General features: G+C 38.8%; 1 protein-coding gene across 2 annotated transcripts in view; it reads right to left on the reverse strand.

Annotated features, from left to right (window-relative positions):
• CHRNA6 (cholinergic receptor nicotinic alpha 6 subunit) overlaps positions 1-20,010 on the reverse strand; it is a 59,839-nt gene that overhangs the window by 12,279 nt on the left and 27,550 nt on the right. Inside the window, exon 1 of one of the 2 annotated variants that reach the window (XM_039351011.1) lies at positions 1,698-2,021. The exons of the other annotated variant lie outside the window; for it this stretch is intronic. Within the exon in view, the coding sequence (XP_039206945.1) occupies positions 1,698-1,776 (79 nt within the window). The 5' untranslated portion in view covers positions 1,777-2,021. Of the gene's footprint in view, positions 1-1,697; positions 2,022-20,010 lie in introns of those variants that run through there. 2 annotated transcript variants of the gene reach the window in all.

The following is a 20,010-nucleotide window of genomic DNA, read 5'->3' on the forward strand; positions in this document are numbered from 1 at the left end:
AAAAGCAAGACAGGAAGAAAATCAACTCATTTGAGCTGTGATATTAGAGAAGGCTCCTGAATAGTCCTTGGACAGTAAAAGTGACCAACAAACAAGTACTGGAGCATGTAACACCACATGTGTCACTGGAAGGAAAAAATCACAAAACTGCATCTCACTTACTTTGGCCATGTCATGCAGGGGAACTCGCTGGAGAAAACAGTTATGTTTGGAAGAGTGTCTATGGAAATTCTCCATCATCCAGGTCATGGTTGTCCCAAAGGTGCTTTTTCAGGAGGCAACTGGACTTTCTTGTTTTTCTTTGAAGATGTTTCACTTCTCATTCAAGAAGCTTCTTTAGCTCCATCCAGTAAGAGATGAAGAAGCTTCTTGGATGAGAAGCGAAACGTCTTCAAAGAAAAACAAGAAAGTCCAGTTGCCTCCTGAAAAAGTACCTTCGGGATATGTTTGGAAGAGCTGGCTGGGTAGGAAATTCCAGGAGTTGGAGTCCACACGTCTTAAAGTTCCCAAGGGAGAGAAACACTGGTCTATTCTGTGGAAATTTCAGGGAGATGATCTCAATTCTATGTTTGCATTAAAGGGGAAGGGGGGGGCAAGGTACTTGCCTAGCACTACCACACCTCTTGGTCAACAGAATACAAGAGTTAATAGTTCTCCCATTAAACACTTCATCTGCTCACTTCTGTATTTTTCTTTCTTGTTAAAAATACAAAGACACTGGCTGTTCTTGACAAAAGGACAAGAACTAAGACAAAAAGTTCCCCTGTGTTGTTCTGGATCAATGGCTGGACAAGTGACTGATTGTGAGCATGAGTATAAGTAGTGTTGCCATGTGTTGTTTTTTTACATCCAGCTTGCACACACATTTTAAAAAGTTGCCTAATTTGACCAAATTGAATAGGCATGTCCCCCCCCCAATCAATCACCATGCCCCACAACAGAAACCTTTCCTGCTTACACTGTTGTTGTCAGACTTTTTAAATACATGGGCTAGCTAGTAAAATCTTGGCAACCATAGCTGCAACAAGGGCCTTATTCTTTAGATCTAAAAAAATAAAAATAAAAAAGGACAGCTGTCACATTTTGCTTATCAAAACTGCCACGGCTTTGGAATCAAACTGGAACATTTTGGTATGGGGGGTCTCTTAATCTTTGTGTTTAGCTTTCTCCACTCATTGTAATCGTTCACAAAGTGGCATTTTTTCAGCCAGATGTCTCATTACCTTACTCAGAAGTCAATTCCACTGAATTCTATAGGATTTATTCCTGAGTCAGCCACTGTCCAAACTGATCATTCTTCAAGTCAATATGCATAGTAGAAATAGAATAGAAGCCAACAGACTAACAGTGCCTTGTAGTAGAATACGACTTATTCTGAAATAGTTCACAATTTATACTTTATTATAGCAAACATAATACTTTCTTCATTGAGATTGCAGCAAAGCTAGGAAAGCCCAAGGATGAAAAACAAGTATTTTTCCTCTGGTAACAAAAGAGTCTTAACAATATGTGGGTCATTCTACTTAACAAGGTTTCAGATAACAAAAGCATATAGAAATGGTTTCTTTCCAGATGCATGCAATAAGGGTGAAAAGGGCTTAACCTAAATTACAAAGGTGTCACCAGAAAGGGGTGGCAGGGGAGGGAAGGCTGCCAGAAAGATGGAGAAAAATAAAACAAAATAAAAAAGGACTTACCTGGGAGAAGGAAAAGGTTCACATGTCCCCTTAAATACAAAGTGAAATAAAGAAGCGCCAACCATTTTTGCAGAAACATTGTTGAAAGAGTAAGTGGACGATTTCTCTCAACAGAACAACAACAACAAAAATGCTTTGAGGATAGAAACAAAGGGGCCAGGAAGGGAATAAGACCCTCAGACCTTCAGCGCTGCAGTGGCTGTTTCAATTTTGCCTCTAGTGCTGCAGTCCTACCCAGAACAGTGGCTTTCAATAATGCAACATCCTTCAGAGGAGAGGGAAAAATCTTCCAGTGATGGGAGAGTTTAACTAGCTTGAAGGCAAAACTGGCTGATGACTCCTCACATTTCAAATAGGTTTGTGTGCGGTATGTATGAAAGACTACGTGCTGGAGAAAGATCAGTGTAGAGGAGACACACCGTGTGGTATAGTGTAAGAGGCATATCCCAGGTAACTGCCCTGTCTCTCAGGCTGTGCTGCAGTATGGCTCTGAAAGAGAAATGTAGCTTTGAAGCTTTTTCTATTTTTTTTCCCCACGTTGTGTACAGAAATCATTGAAAGTGCAAGTGGATTGTCAAACTTGTCTCCTGGTTGTCTTGGCTCAGATGCATGACAGGCTGAAATCAAAGCAAGATTGAAGCTTATCTGAGCAAGAACTTCAAGAAAAAAAGTATTAAGAAATGTAACAACTATGTACACAATCTGTCTGAAGTGGAGAGAAATCCTATTCATTAAACTGATGTCCTCACCTTATCTTCACCGTGGAATTTCCACTTGACTGATTTTTTTTTAAGTACTAGATTTATATCCCATCTTTCTTTGTACATTTCAAGGCGGCACACCAAAATGCTCCCACCTCCTATTTTATCCATAGCAACTCTCCAGAATGATTCAGGCTGAGAGAAAATGACTGGCCCAAAGTCAATCAACTGGCTTTCGTGCCAAAGGGAAGACTCAAATTCAGCCTCCCAGTCTAGTATGTTAATACCCAGCAATGGACAAACTTAAAGCTACACACTTAACAACTTAAAGCTACACACACTTCCTTCCACTTTCAGCTTGATCCAGGTATGGCTTTGGCATCTGTTGAAAAATACGCTTAGAAGAGCCCAGTGCACATATTCAGGAGAGAGAGAGAGAGAGAGAGAGAGTCTCGACTTACGACCGGTTGAGTAGTCCTCAACTTACGACCGGTTGGGGGTCGCGGCATTAAAAAGGTTGAGAACCACTGCCTTAAATAATACTTGCCTTGACACCTAATTGAAAAATGGGAACTGGGCTCAATTAATATCCTTGCCTTAGCGGCAGGGAGGAAACGCCAGGATCAGGGTTATTCAACTCTCAGGGAGATTATATCTACCACAATCCTTGATTAATCCTATTGATCAGCTTTATTACGTTTCAAAGAGAGATAAAATACAGAGTAACATTAAAGGAAAAATTGGGAGAGGGGAAAAATGTAAAAAGTGACCATGGGAAAAAAAAGACTTCCAACTTTCTTCAGTTCAGATATAAATATATAGTAGAATAACCTCTTATTCTAAGTTGAAACCAAACACAGAAACCAACATTATTTTTAAATCTGACCCAGGAACAGACCAAGATATTTTTCTGCTTGGGTATTGCCCCCCCCAGGTTTTAGATCAGGGGTCTTCAAACTTGACCTTTTTATGACTTGTGGATTTCAACTCCCAGAATTCGTCAGCCAGGCATATTGGCTGAAGAATTCTGGGAGTTGAAGTCCACAAGTCAAAAAAGGGCCAAGTTTGAGGACCTCTGTTTTAGATCATCAGCTAGCAGTTGCTTCTACAACACTTCAGCCACCTTTCACCTTATCTGAAGAAACAGACCACTTTAGGGGATGGAAAGCAGGTCATAATACACCCAGCTGGAAGTCTTATCTAAAGAGGCAATAACCTGTCCTGGAGCGAGTAAGCAACAGGATAAACCAGCAGCAGGAGGAAGGGTTGCTAGGATTCACAGATAAGGCTTCTAGAGGGCAAATTTTATTCTTCTCCTATTGGGCTCTCCAGGTGGTGGGGGGTAGCACCCTGCCCCTGTTTCCAGCACTTCTGGGGTGCACTGTTAGCTCATCACACTTCTACAGGTACTGCCCACCACATCTTGGCTGAGCCAAGAAGGACCCTATCCTTTGGAGGGAGATGCAAAGCAGGTGACTGGTTCCTGCTCAGAGGCCATGAAAGTTACCCAGTCATTGTCCCCTTCTACTTAGATCTTAGGGGAACGCAAGTAACAACCAGTTTCCAAGAACTGCACTGAATCAGCTGGGTAACACCCAAGCACCTGCCACTGTTCTCCAACACCTTCCAGCTGCTGGGGCTCCTAGCATCTGCCAGCCTTTCCTTAGAATCAGCCCACCCAACAGCAGCATATGCCGTAAACAAGTTGGCCCAAAGGAATATATAATGCTTGACAATGACATTTTCACAGCATCAAATGTAACTTCAAGAATAGCAGCTATGGATGTTTAGTGAGCAAAAAAGCAAAAAAAAAGGTCTTTCCCATTTTGTAAGTGAATAGAATCATTTAGCCTACCTTATCATGTATAAAGACACACGGAGAGTCTCAAAGCTATTCAGCCCAGAATCCAGAATCTAATCCAAAGTGAGTATCCCACCTCTTGGGCTGTGCTGAGATGTTTCTTCTTCCTGTGCCTTTATCCTCATGTTGTTTAGTAACTTATTGTTTCTTTTTGCAGTTCTGTTATTTTATTACATTGCTCTTACATTTTATCCCTTTGGTTGTAAGAAGGGAATGTAACTCTCCTGAACTGAAGAGTTCAAGCCCATTAAGTTAGTAAAAAAGTAAATAAATCAAAACATTGTACAATAGAATGACCTAAACGCCAACCTGTATCCAAAAGGAGAGTTTTGCTTATGGTTTGAGAAAGCTGAGAAGAATAGCTCTGCCTGTACTAGTCGGGCAGAAATGTTTCAGGACATCTTTCCCAATGCTTGGTTATGTTTTGTTACCTGATTTTTGTCATTTTAATTAATTTTATGATGCTTTGTAACCTTAACACGTAAGGGTTATTTCAGTGATTGAGGGAGCATACAGATGGATTGATTAATCAATGAATGGATTAAAAAGAATGTCTGAAGTTGGAGTCTGCACAGCGGTATTTCAGAATTTCTACACAGATGATCTAATGTCCCGCAGGGGTCCATGGTTCAAACTCAACTACAACACCAGGGAAAAGGACGTGATATATCCCAGTGAGATCCTTCCTCATGTATCTGAAGTTATATCTATTGCTAGGCAAAACTGCCCTTTCAGAAGCGGCACTGGGGCTGGAGAAGTCCATTGTTAAGCTGGAATATTAGTGTCTCCCACATTCAGGATGAAAATTGGAATTTCTCTGTTTCACAGTTCCCTTGTTAGGGCTGTCCCAGGGTTGTACTGTGAGCAGGTTAAGCAAGGTTTCTCATCCTTGGGTTAGATGGGACTGAAGCGGGCTTTGTCTGGGGCCAGGGAAGGTCAATTTGGGCCTGATAGGACTGAGTCTATCAGGGAAGAAAAGCTTGCAACCTCAATTTTATTTGCTACATGCATTTTCTCCACTGCCTCTAGAGACTGCGGTCAAGAAGTGCCTCATTCTGTGGACTGTCACGTTCTCAGTATCTGACTAAAGCTGATGGTAATTCTTTTTCTAAGCATTATTCCAGCACAGTGTTGTAAGAAGAAATTACAACAATTCCAGGAACTGAATTGTTTTCCCCATCTGTACAACAAATACATCTCAAACTAATTAAGGTGGAGCCTTCTTCATTTTCTTTTTCTTTTTTCCCCCCTGCACTTCTGCACTGTTTACTGATAATGAAAGAACTTTCAGGAGGCTGTATTAGAAAAGCATCGCCTGACTTCTCAGCCTTGGAACTGTCCCATGGAGTTAGTCTTAAGAACCGTGGCTGCCACTTGGAGGCTGCTAACGGTTCTTAACAGCTAACGAGGGTCCCCTGCATGTGGATTCTTTTAAATGTAGAAAGACCAGAACAGAATACAGAGTTAGAAGGGACCTTAGATGTCTCCTAGTCCAATCCCTTGCTCAAGCAAGAGACCCTATATCAGTGATGGCAATCCTTTTAGAGACTGAGTGCCCAAAAACTGGCCCTGCCCCCACTCCCACCCCGCCCCTCCCCCACCCCGCCTGCCCACAGAGCCACTGACTGCCTCCAGGGCCCACTGCAGATCGCCCAGCAGCGCCATGGCAGCCACACCCTCTGCCCGCGTCCCGCAGCATCAACTGTGCACAATGGGGCGTGAGGGCAGAGTCTTGTCTACGCTGTCTGGCTGCCATGTCCTTGACTGCACTACTCCATGTGGGCCACGCTTGGGGGTGACTCTCCTCCAGGGGGGCTGCTGGTGAGGTGGGGTTGTGGGGGAGGCAAGGCTGGGGTAATGGCATGTGTGCCCACAAAGAGGGCTCCGAGTGCTGCCTCTGGCACCCGTGCCATAGGTTTGCTACCACTGCCCTATATCATTGGAGACAAGTGGTTATCTTTCCAGACAACTCATTCCAGACAAGTGACTCTAGACTAGAGTAAATTTCATATTTTTGCCTTACTGATTCTGATCTTCAGCTAGTTTTTCCAAGGTGTTATAAATATGACACAGTCTTAATCTTTATATTTTAGTGGCATTGTGATTATATAATATGTAAATTATTTTAAATGTTGGTTGTTTTTCCAGACCTTGTAAGTTAGACTGTTCACCCAGGGATAGCTGAATATTTTTATCTTCTGGTATTATTTCATGAGGACTATGGAGCAAAACAAATATTACTAGTAGCATAATGGGTAAGCAGGATTTTTTCAAAGGGAATGATTCGACTTGTAACAGCGTTTATCTGTTCTTCATTAAAGAAGCCAATTTAGGTACTGAATATAGGTACTGCTACTTTTAAATGCCACTTAAATATTAATAAGTTAACTTCTTGAAGGAGTAACAACTTTTTCTAACTTTGTCAAGCTTTAAAAGTCAGGATGCTTTAATGACCAACAGGGAAGCACTGTGCTTGGATCACTGTTTGAAGCACGGCTCCCAAATCAATATCCAAGAGAGTCCCATTGATTGTTCATTTGTACCATTCCTGTTAAGGTCTCCATTAAGTCAAGACATCCTTGGGAGTGGTAGATGGTCTCTCTACCATTTCTCTAAGTGATTTTGTGCCAGGAAAATGCATGTGGCTCAGTGAATCTTTGGCATGCAATGCAAAAGAGGAAAATACTAGATGAATATTTCAGCATAGCTTAGTACATTGACATATTTTTGACAGTACTAGGTAAATAAATGTTTCAATGTTACTGTAAAAAATTTCTAGTATATTTGAGATAATATGGATTGCTGTCTAAAACAATGTTTGGAGAGAGCCAAGCAACAATGCAAAGAATAATATTAATACATAAGTAGATGGAAGCCAAGCAATTTTAGAAAGCAGAACAATCTTCTACAATAACAGAAATCTGCTAAAATGCAGGTCAAGGACCTTTCTGACAGCAGCAAGCTCTGCTGTTACTTATACCATTATTTACTAGACACTAAAGGAACATTTAGAGACAGGGGTAATTTTAAGAGCCATTTGCTATACTTGGTTTTTCTATCCATTAGCAATAATATGCTTGACTACATCCACACATAATGTAGCTTGTACATTTTTGTATTATCTTGCAGTGGTTTAGCTCAGGTTGAGTGAAAGGGGCAAAATGAACGGAAAATTGGGGGAAATCAAAAGAATCATCCTGGGAATGGGGTTAATTTTTAAGGTCATATTGCCGTAGTCTGGCGATGAAGGAAGAGAGAAGCTCAGAAAGACATGCAGTTTTGGCCAACCACTGCTGAACAACAGAAATTAACAGATCATCTGACTACAGCTTCAGAACTTAAAGTCCAGTAACAAACTAAAGACCTTTAGCAATGAAAACATGGATTGTCAGCAGCATCCAAGATAGACCCACCTTTTAAAAACCTGAACTAGAAGATAGTGGCAGATAAAATTGTTAACTTGAATAAATACAATTTATTGCCAACAAAAATTTAGGATTTAAAATATTACACCCAGAAATTTAACTTATTACTCCCTAGGAATCTACTTCTCAATAAATATACATAAGATCAGGCAACATGAGAAAGCACAGGCTTCCCGATTACTTCCAAGCACATGGCAAGGCTCAAAAGCTCGCTGTTGGTTTTCATGTACCTTTGCTGAATAGTCCATTAAGCACTATATGGTAGATACAGTATGGTACTCAGTCTGCAAAGCTCCCATGGTCCCAAAAATGTTTTAGCCCCTCTAAAATGGAAATATTTATCTGAAAATCTATCTTCATCATACCTAAAGGTATTGGGCTTCCCAGGAACTACAGAGAATTTAAATTGGTCTGGCAGAGTTTAGTATGCAGTACTCTGGACTTGGTTCCAAAAATTAAGGGCACATGTGATTCTTAGTTGGCATGTGCCCCTGAGGGGGAAAAAAACCCCATGGCTGATCTTAAAGAGTTCCAGATAAAGCTAGACTTGCATTCCTGAACACTCTGAAAAACCTTTTTGAATTTGAAGTGGAGGAATTGGTATAGTCCTAGAAAACAAATGTAAGTTGCCTTTGATGCAATTCCTTGACATCAGTAGGTTGTGTTCAGAATGTCTGAAGTGCTGTCAAAAGGACAATAGTGTTTGAAATGTTGTCATCAGGATATTACTGTTTTTATTGTCATATACCTTCTGCAATCTTTTGGGTGTCAAGTAAGTGGTTTTTGGTTTTCATTTTCTTTGAAGACAGTTTTGATCCATTTGATTTTTCTTTTTATGCTGTGCTGCTATCTTTGACACATATTTAGTTTTCAACAACTTTAGTTTTGAGTTCTATACAGGTTTTTTAAAAAATAAAAAAGTTATTGCCCATAGAGTTTTGAACCAAAATACCATGGATAATAATTTGAAATAATTAATATTAAGAACAAATCAGACATGCACAATCTGATGTTTTTTTCAGACAAAGGAAAACAATACTTAGGTTGACTTTAGTACATTTTGTTTTATATCACTAATGATATTAACCCACAAAGGAACTAGCATCATTATCCAAGGATATCCTAAGCTAAGTATGCTCGCCACCACAGGCACTAAGCCTTGCAAAGTTCCTGGCCAGAAAGTGATTTCTTGAAAGCTCCCCATTCTTTAACCTGAGGAAAGGTGTTGAACAGGAAATCAGGTTGAAGAACTCCGTAAACAAGGATCAGTGGCCTATTTAACTTTGTTGGGATCCACATCACATAGTCCTCTTAAAATAGTCCTAGCAATGGGCAGAGATAATGGGTGCTGTAGGCCAGAGTTGTCCAACCTTGATAACTTTAAGACTGGGGGGTTCTCAGAGTTGGAGTCCACAAGTCTTAAAAGTTGCCAAGGTTGAACACCCCTACTGTAGACCCACACAACTAGAGCAGAGCTCTTCAACCTTTTGGGCACCAGGGACTGGTTCCGGGGAGAGAGGTTTTTTCGCGGACTGCGGGGGGCATGGTTTTGTGTGCTGCCTGCATCTCGCGGATGGGGCTTTGCTTGTTTGTGCAGTTCAGTTGCTGACATGCCATGGCCCGGTACTGGTCAACAGACCAGGGGGTTGAGGACCCCTGAACTAGAGGATGTTTTTGTTCTCGTTCTCCTTCTGAGCACCAATTTGTCAGAATGAGCTATCCCTGCTGGAAAGGATCTGTCCAAGGTCCTGAAAGCCCTATGTGCATTCACTTAATGCATTACCGTACTTTGGTTATTTGAGCAGATAAATTTGGACACATTTTTGGCAGCTGTGAGTTGCATTTAATTTTTTAGAAGGTGGGAAAGTCTCAGGTTGATAGTGTAAAGTGGATAAGAGAAGGATCAGGATGCTTTTATTTATTTATTTTTAAAAACCACATTAAACCTCAAAATGCTGGGAAATAAGCTGCTGTTGTTGTTTTTTTGTTTTTTTTTGGCTGGAGGCATTGCAAGTAGCTGGGGAAAAAAATAAAGGGTCATGAGACTGCAAGGATATCTGAGGCCAGCACTGTTGAGATACATAATCCTTGTCTCTATCATCATTTGTCTAGGTCCCCAGACCATGAGGGCTGATTCAGGCATACTGTGGGAACTTTCACAAAATATCTGTTTGGAGAGAATATCTTGGGATTGATTGAATGATTAATTTTTGAATTGGGGCAACATGTTAAAGCTGAAGAAGAATATATATTTTAAACACTAAAAGCCTGGGAAAGAAGCTTGAGGCCCTGAAATCCTAGCAAGCTGGTATCAATCAATATATATGCAGTATTGAGTCAACAAGACCAATAATGTGATGTGAGGAAATGTCTTTTGTTCCTTTACCGCTGTCACCTAATCTTCAGTTAAATAAAATGTTGTCCTTGGTCTCCTACTGAGGTTAACTCCCGTGCTTCTGAAAGGACCATATGAACTGACTCACAACAACACATTTTTTTTTCACTTGAATGCTCACTACAGAGCATATATGTTAGTTGCTTTTTGAACACTGATCAAGTTGGACTGGTCAAAACAAATGTAACCTTATCAAAATGGTCAATTCGAGAACAATGGGTTTGATTCTAACCTTGAATTATAGAACTGGAAAAGGCATTCCCAGCGCAGGATTTTGAATTAAAACATCTCAAATCATATTCACGGACTTCCATTCACACGAGGGAAATGTCTCCTCTTTTTTTCCCTTTGCAGAAATAGATGTTGTGAGTGTAGAGCAGTGATTCTCAACTTTTCTAATGCCGTGACCCCATAATACAGTTCCCCATGTTGTGGTGACCCCCAAGTGGGTGTGGCCACCACTAAGAGGGAGTAGGACAGCTAGGGAAAAGGGAAAAAAATGGCGGACAGCATGGTTTGGTGACCCCGTGAAATGGTCATTCGACCCCAAATGGGGTCCCGACCCACAGGTTGAGAACCACTGGTGTAGAGGGTTGCAAGCAGGATGAAAAACTTTCTCCTCCTATTTCATCAGTAGAAGCAGCTTGTATGGACAGAAGTAATATTATACTCTATTGCATTTTCATGGGGAGAAAAAATCCAAAAAAGGTGTCCCTGCTTTTGGGGTTGTATTAACTTCAATGAGAAGGTTCCTTAAAGAAACAACTTTTTTTTCAGACTTTGCTTGTGCAGAGGTTGAAGATAAAGATGGGCTGCTTGAATTAATAGCAGATACATGTTAAAATAAAAGTTAAAATATTTTTTATGAATCATTTTTGAAATAGTCACAGGCTGACTATGCATTAGCATGTTAGAAGGCATCTCATCTGAACAGCCCATTTTTAAAATAAATTTGTATCCGTTTTTGGAAATTCATTATGGTTCTTTTAAGATGTCTGTTCAGTCCTATACTTGCTTCCATCATGACACAAAGGAGTTCATTTTTAAGAATGAAAATAGTGGAGGAAATTATAAATCATCAAATTATAATCATCAAATTTGGGGTCAAGAAAAGTAGCTTAAATGTCCTAGACTGAAATGGAATGGAATGGAATGGAATGGAATAGAATAGAATAGAATAGAATAGAATAGAATAGAATAGAATAGAATAGAATAGAATAGAATAGAATAGAATAGAAGATGGAAGGGACCTTGGAGGCCTTCTAGTCCATCCCCCTGCTCAAGCAGGAGAACCTATAGCATCTCAGACAAGTGACTGTCTAGCCTCTTTTTAAAAACCTCCAATGATGGAGTGCCCATGATTTCTGGAGGCAAGCTATTCCACTGGTTAATTGTCCTCACTGTCAGGAAGTTTCTCCTTAATTCCTGGTTGCTTCTCTCTTTGATCAATTTCCAACCATTGTTTCTCGTCCTTCCCTCTGGGGCTCTGGTGAACAATGTGACCCCTTCTTCCTTATGGCAGCTCCTCAGACGCTGGAATATTGCTATCATGTCTCCCCTATTTCTTCTTTTCTTTAGACTAGCCAAGACTAGACTTTGATTTTTCTGGCCTAAATGTAAAACTTTGCTTTTCTCCACATTGAAACTCATTTTGTTGGATAGGGCCCATTGTTCAAGTTTGTCAAGATCTTTTTGGATCCTGAGTTTGTCTTCTGAGGTGTTGGCTACTCCTGCCAGTTGGGTGTCATCTGCAGATTTGATGAGTTCCCCTTCAATTCCCTCATCTAAGTCATTGATGAAGATATTGAAGAGTACTGGGCTTAGGACCTTGTGGTACCTCACTGCTTACTTGTCTCCATGTGAATGTATGATTCAAAATAGAAGTCTGGTCCATGATTAAAAAGGATAGATATTTCCTTATAAAAATCAAAAACTCACCATTCCAAAAATAAAAAAACAACTAAAAGAGGTAAAGCTAGGTTAGTCCCCAGGAGATGAGTTACTCTTCTGTTCTTTTGTTGTAGAAGGTTTATATCCTGCAAAATGGATAAACAGAGACGAAAGGAACAGAGTGAAATTTGATGAAACTGCATGATATATAGATGCTTCCTCAAAGGAAAGTCAACCAAATGTGATTTTTTTTTTTTATTCTGAGAACCTCTTCTAGGGCACCAGCAGCATCTACTGTAAATTGCAGTCATGCCAAAGTGAGAACACACATGTGATGTTATCCTGTAGATGTCACCATTTTGAAGCTGCCCAAGTTGGACTGGTCTAATATGCTTCTTGGTTATTTTAAACAGAATTCTTCCAACACTGAAACAGCAACCAAAATTGTTTGGCATTGAGATTTCCTCATGTAAAGTTCACAAATCATAAGAAGGAAACTTCAACGTAGCAGAAGGAACAATTTCACCTTAGACTTTTAAGCTACCCGGGCGAATTTCATAGCATGAGCCACTGACCATTTTATTTTGCCAAAACCATTTTGAGCTAAGCTGTCTTTTCCTGCTCCAGGATCACAGAAAGGGGCTTTTGCCTTAGGTTTAAAATAGCAAAACCACAAAGTTGCTTGGGCAAGGGTAATAGACAGCTGTGAAAATGGTTTCAAGTGAACCATAAAACTGTCACACAAATGAGACACGCTCCTTGTGATGGCCGCATGCTTTCCAGAAAGCTTTCAGAAATGCAGCAGGTTTATAATGGAAAACTTTGGTACTGCATTAAACATTAATTAGGGCTTACAGAAGATGAATATAAAAGGGATTGGCAATACGCTGTCAATTTGCCAGCATGGAAATTAAACACAAGGCTTGGTATTCTTTTTCTTTTTCTGTTTGAGAGGGAACTTGAACTTTGGCATCGTGATTCACTGTACTATACACATTAGAAAAATAAAGCATTGAAAGAAGAAACTGTTTTGTTTCCCTCCAGTTGTCCTATCTCTTTGGACCAATAAACAATGCAAAGATAATGCTCTTGAATAATTCACAGAGCAGACGATTTAAGGAGCACTTGGATGGCTGTTTGCCTAAGGTCATGAGGCATTTGTGAGCAGCTGAATAATTGAGGGACTGAAGCAAAACCTCAAAGAGGAAACATCCATGCTTCAGGAAGTCCAGGAAGAGAGGGATCTTTTCCAGATTTTTTTTTGCCAGCCCAGAGAGGGAGAAATAGAGGCAGCCATTCATGTTACAAGCAGAGATGACAAGAATGTGATACAAATTTCATGTGTACCATTTTTGTACGACCATTTTTGCACATTTTGTACTGGTTTTTAAATCCAGATTAATGTATTTTAATCCATGTTTGTTTTTGTTTGTTTGTTAAACAGTGAAAAAATGGACAAATCGATATGGGAAAGAAAGGAAGAGAAGAGAATAAATTTAGTGATTAAAAATATATTAGTACTATTGATGCTGTTATTAATGGTATATATGCATGTGAATAAGACTTTAATTACTTATATCCTTCTGGACCAATAATGGTGAACCTTTTGGGCTCAGCGTGTCAGAAGATTTATTTATTTTATTTATCAAATTTATATGCTGCCCATCTTATGAGAGAGAGAGACAGACAGACAGACAGACAGACAGACAGAATATTCTTTGCATATTCATTTATTTTAAGCAAAATACAGTCCAATCAAATGTGTTATTATGTATTACATAAAGAAACATCAAAAAATTACAAAAAAAGAAATACAAGTAAAACGAACTCTGAGACATGCAAAGTAACAATAAGGAAAAAACAGATTGTTATTAAATTAGTAATTAAGAACACACACCATGCAATTTTTGGTGACACACCAGGCCTCCAGAGCCTCTGAAAGGGCACTCTTGTGCAATTTTCAGAGACTCTGGAGGCCATGTCACCAATGACATCCATATCATAGGTTCACCATCACCATTCTAGATGCTAGAGTCAACTGGTATAAAGTAATATTTCTTATTTTAAAATCTGTCTCTCTACAAACATAGAAGCCGTGACATAATTACATATACTGTATGCAAAGGTCTATTCTGACTTTCAAATGTTAACGTCCACTGATGTAACTTAATAATAATAGTTTGATTTGATTATTGGGACAAAGCATGGGAGGCTGGGAAAAAGGAAATTCTAAAATATTTGTGAAATTGCTCGCTGTTTCGGTGGCCAACACCCTATGCAGGGAGAATGCCTTGAATGTTTTTAGGCAATGCAGAATATAGTGAAAAGCCGAAGAACCTTATTGACCTGGCTCTCTGCCCAGGCTTTTGGAGAGGATGACTTATGCCCCTTTCTTCCTTTCTGTTCCCTTCTGGGTTTACATAAAATTTTATACAGAATATAAAAATATACAAAAATAGAAAGGCAAGGCCACTGATTTGTATCTCTTTATGCTTTCTGATCCTCAGGCAATAGCAGCAGGATCAGCAGACTGCCAAACTGAAATTTGTTACATGCCGTGTCATTTTCCAGTATTTTTTTACAAATCTTTTCTGTAAAAAATCTAGAGCAGTGTTTCTCAACCTTGGCCACTTTAAATGGGGTGGACCTCAACTCCCAGAATTCTGGGAGTTGGAGTCCACATTGCTTAAAACGGTCAAGGTTGAGAAACATTGATTTAGAGCAGGGGTCCCCCACCCCCGGTCCATGGACTGGTACTGGGTTGCGGCATGCTAGAAACTAGTCCACACAAACAAACAAAGCCCCATCCGTGGGATGCAGGCAGCACACAAAACCACGCCCCCCTCTGGTCTGCGCAAAACCTCTCTCCATGGAACCGGTCCCTGGTGCCCAAAAGGTTGGGGACCTCTATTATGGTGCCATGGATAGAAAAAAAATACAGAAGATTCTAGTGTTTCTATGACTCCCTTTCTAGGTGGGCAGAATCTGCTACTCAGTGGTTTTTATATCTACTTTTGAGTATTTCTAAAGGGAGGGTGTAAAAATATTGCACATACTTGCAGAAATTCTATGCTGATCTTCCTACATGTCCATATGTCTAAGTCTCTAATTCAGCATTTTTCTTGGTTGTCATCCTCTATTCCTCTAACATGTCTTAAGGGAGCACATTCTCCAGACATTTCATTCTTGCAGACATGTTATTATCCAAACTAGGTAACATCATCAGTGCTACTCAAGCTCACAGAGCACAAAGGGCCCCTCATTTCAAACCCTGTGCTACAAATATGCTCTACAGATATTTAGAGCTCAGGGTTGAAATGAGAGGTCCTTGGTGCTCTCTGAGCTTGAGTAGCACTGATGATGCTACCTAGATTGGATAATGAAAGGTCTGCAAGAAAACAACCAAGTTCAGAGAACACTAAGGACCCCACACTCTCCAGTACCGTCTACTCTATCTTCAGTTTCCAGAGGGATGGAAAGGATTTACCAGTGTTAGTGAAGCCAGGCTTTGTGATGAAATATTCAGCTTTAATCAATGCTTAATATCTTCATCTAAGTCCTAGTTTCTACTTTTACAAGTCCCACATTAATCCTACCATTTGACAGTAACAGCTCACTTGGAATACTGTTGTTAGAAAATAAAATGGCTTACTTCCCAATCTTAAATTTCACTCCTTGGAGGAGTTGTGCTTGATAGCAGCCATAATATATGGTGCTTCCCTGGAGTGGAATAATTGCTCTGGTGCTTCTTTAAGGCCTTCTGCCTTGCCTAGAGAAAGTCTTCTTTTCCCTTTTCAGATGAGTGGAAAATCACCTAAAGATAGTTAAGTCACCCCTAGATAAAGCAGACCACAGCTGAGATTTATGCTTATTAATAATCCAGGTCATGCTTCTGGGTCTGTTTCAAAGTACCAAGATCTTAGTTTTATTACAATTTAACTGCAGCTGATGCTCTCTGCAGAAGATGGATGAAGATTGAAACATCCTCTTTAGCTCAGCCAGCAATACTGGTAGCATCACTACATCAGTTGGATAAAGTAGTACCCTTTTGTTCCTACTTGCATTACATGGATGAAATACTGTTTTAGTTAAACAATTGGTCATAAAGCTAATAAACAATAGTGGAACTATCACACAACTTAACTGAATTCCTCCCTGGTAGTGGCTCAGTCAGAGAGCTGATCTGCTGCATTACATCTTGTCGTACTCTTATTCTTGCAATGCATATTTTTATTCTCTGACAAATGAACCAGAACAATTGAAGGACCTCCAACCTCAGGTAGGCAAGCTGGCAAAAGTCAGCTCTGCATAAAACTTACTGAAAACGTCATGTTTCGCAGTGATTTGCAATTATTTCTCAAGTATATATATATTCAATTAATTATTTACTCAACAAAATGATGGGTTTAACTTTTAACAACGATTACAAATTTAGTGATATTTTATTTCCCACCCACTATTTTCATACCAGCGGTATCAGGTGGAAGTATTTTTATTTAGTGTGAACTTGTAGCTATGTGCAGTACAATGAAGGTGACACAGGGTGGTAGACCAATATAAACAATAAAACAGAATCATAAGTAATTAAACTATTTAGTCTTAACACTACCATAATTACCGTATATGCTGGCGTATAAGATGATTTCTGGAAGTGCTAAACTCGGCGCCAAAGACGGGGGTCATCTTATATGCCAAGTCGTCTTATACGCCGGAAATACTGGTAGTTTCCGGCGTATAAGACGACGTTCTAGGAAGGCGACTCGGCGATAAAGACGGGGGTCGTCTTATACGCCGGGTCGCCTAATACGCCGGCATATACGGTAAGCTAAAGTGTTTGGAAAATCCAGCTCAAAAATAAAATGGAATAGCTGTTGTCTAGGGAGAAAAAAAAACATCAGAAAGAGCCACTATTTCTAAAATAAACATCACCACAAAAGAGTGATATTTGAACTGGACCGAGATGGAGACTGGATGTTATGAGAAACATGAAGCATGGCTTGAAATAAGAATGTGCTTTAAGTAAAATGCTGCTGGAAATCCCACAGGACACTGACATAGTTTCTTCTTTGGAAGATAGAAATGATAAAAAAAAACCCTACTTAAAAATATATGTGATGCTTCCTTTCTCAGAAAAAGCATGAGAGAGAGGCAGAAAAGCAGAGAAGACATATCTAGATAAGTGCCTGGTTAAACAAGTGTGTTATATATTTTTTTTTTTTTATTAAAAGTTTTATAAATTTTACAAGAAAAACAAGAACAATACAAAACAAAAAACAACATATACAAAAGAAAAAAAAATTAAACAATACATATAAAAAAAAAAAAAAAAACCCCACCCCACACCCCTCCCAAAAACCCTCCCTTCCCCCCCCCTGAGCTTCCCAGAGCAGAATATAGGCTTAAGAAATAATAAAAAAAAAAAATAAAAATTAAATTAAAAACTTTATGTTTATATATATATAAAAGATATCTATAATATATATAAAAATAAAACTTATGAAAAAGCTATATGATATTTTTGTATACCCAATCTAAATTGTATAAATTTTATCCATTTGTCCCAGATAGCAAAAAACTTCTCTTGCGTTTGTTGCTTTAAGAAAGCCGAAATCTTTGCCATTTCCGCCAGATAAGCTACTTTAAAAAACCATTCCTGCAATGTAGGCAAAGATTCCTTCTTCCAATATTGTCCAACTAACAGCCTCGCGGCTGTGATCAAATTTAACATCAATACAACCTCCTTTGTATCACAATCTGTAACAATACCTAACAAAAATAATTGCGGAGTAAATTTTACCCTCCTTCTAAAAATTCTCTGGATATTCCACCATATTTTGATCCAAAATGCTTTTATCTCTCTGCATGACCACCAAATATGATAATAGGAAGCCTCCTTATAACCACATCTCCAGCATTTAGGTTGCACGTCAGGGTACATGTAAGACATTTTTTGTGGATCAAGGTGCCATCTATAAAACATTTTATAAAAATTCTCCCTTAAATTCTGTGCTTGAGTAAATTTGACATTTCTCACCCAAATAATTTCCCAGGTGTCCAATGAAACTGGCTCACCAAAGTTCTGCGCCCATCTAATCATACAATCTTTAATTAGTTCCGTTTCTGAGTCCAATTCAACTAAAACCCCATAAATTCTCTTAATGTGGGTTTGTCTTTGATCCTTCAGTTGCTTAATAAGATTTTCATCTTCTCTAAGAAAACCCACCTTACAATCCATCTTCCATCTATCTAGTAGTTGCCTATATTGGAACCAAGAATAAGTAAAATTTTCTTGTGCTAATTCTTCCCGTGATTTTAATTGCCAGTTTTGTCCATCCCATTTAAGTAACTGTCTATAAGACACCATATCCATTTTAACCCCTCTTTTTATTCCTTCTATCGCATGCCAAGGTATAGCCCATAATGGTACTTTAAAATCACTTTTATAATATTTTCTCCAGATCCTAAGTAAAGAAATTCTTAAAATATGAGATTTAAAAGCCCAATCTATTTTTTTATTAAATATTAAATAGGCATGCCACCCATAAAGTAAATCCCATCCCTCTAGATAAAGTATCTCAGAGTTTGTCAAATTTACCCAGTCACTAATTAATGTTAAAACCACCGCATCATAATATAATTTCAAATTTGGTACCTTGAGTCCACCCCTCTCACGGAAGTCTTGCATAATTTTGAACTTAACCCTTGGTTTTTTCCCTGCCCAAATAAATTTATTGAGACCCTTCTGCCACTCATTTAAATTAATCTCATTTTTCAAAATTGGTAACATTTGAAACAAGAAAAGAAACTTGGGTAGAATATTCATTTTTATCACTGCAATTCTTCCCATGAGGGATAATTGCAACTTTTCCCAATTTTTCAAGTCTTTCTGTACCCTGACCCACAACCTTTCATAATTATTTTTAAATAATTTTGCATTAGAAACAGACAGCATCACCCCCAAATATTTTACCTTATTAACAATCTCAAAACCCGTCGAGTTAACCAAAATCTGCTTCTCCTGACTCGACATATTTTTAGGTAAAATTTTAGTCTTATTTACATTAATCTTAAAACCCGAGACCAAACCATAATGGTGAATCAACTGTAATAAGTTTACTACAGAATAATCAGGTTGCGACAAAGTAACAACCAAGTCATCCGCAAAAGCTCTCAACTTATATTCTTTTTTATTAACATATATTCCTTTAATTTCCTGAGAGTCTCGAATTTTGATCAATAATATTTCCAATGTTAAAACAAACAACAATGGCGATAAAGGACACCCCTGTCTAGTACCTTTCTCTATTGTAAAAACCTCCGACAAACCTCCATTAACAATAAGTTGTGCTGTTTGTTTTTGATATATTACCTTAAGAGCTTGTAATATGTTTTCACCAAAATTCATTTCTTCCATTACTCTTAGCATAAAATGCCAATTCAGTTGGTCAAATGCTTTTTCAGCATCTAAAAATATGAGCCCTGCAGGAACTTGGTTGTTCTTATCTAAGTATTCTAATAAGTTAATAATTTGTCTAACATTGTTTTTCATATACCTTCCTGTTATAAACCCTGATTGATCTTTATGCACAAGATGATGCACCACCCTCATAAGCCTATTTACCAAAATTTTTACAAATATCTTATAATCCACGTTTAAAAGAGATATAGGCCTATAATTTTTTGGTAAAGTAAGATCTTGATCCTCCTTTGGAATCAATGATATAAAAGCACTACGCCATGAAGGAGGAATCTCTAAACCCTGTAAGATACCATTAAAAAGATCATTTAATGGTTGGATCATCTCCTCCATTAAGGCTTTATAATAAAAGTGTGTTATATTATAAACTCAGTTCAAGCTTCAGAACAAGATGGTGTCAGGATTGAATCATTATATTTCCTTCTGGTTTCTATCGCTAATCAACTTGCCAATGAAAAGTGGGGAAGGGTGGAAAGTGGAGGGAGGAAACAGGATGCCAAGATACCATTCATGAATCGTGACAGCCTGCAACCCACCAACGTCATTGCTACAAGTGTTCGATGG

Source organism: Crotalus tigris, unplaced genomic scaffold, assembly GCF_016545835.1.
Source record: "Crotalus tigris isolate CLP2741 ecotype Arizona unplaced genomic scaffold, ASM1654583v1 scf7180000018368.3068619, whole genome shotgun sequence".
Lineage (NCBI taxonomy): Eukaryota > Metazoa > Chordata > Lepidosauria > Squamata > Viperidae > Crotalus > Crotalus tigris.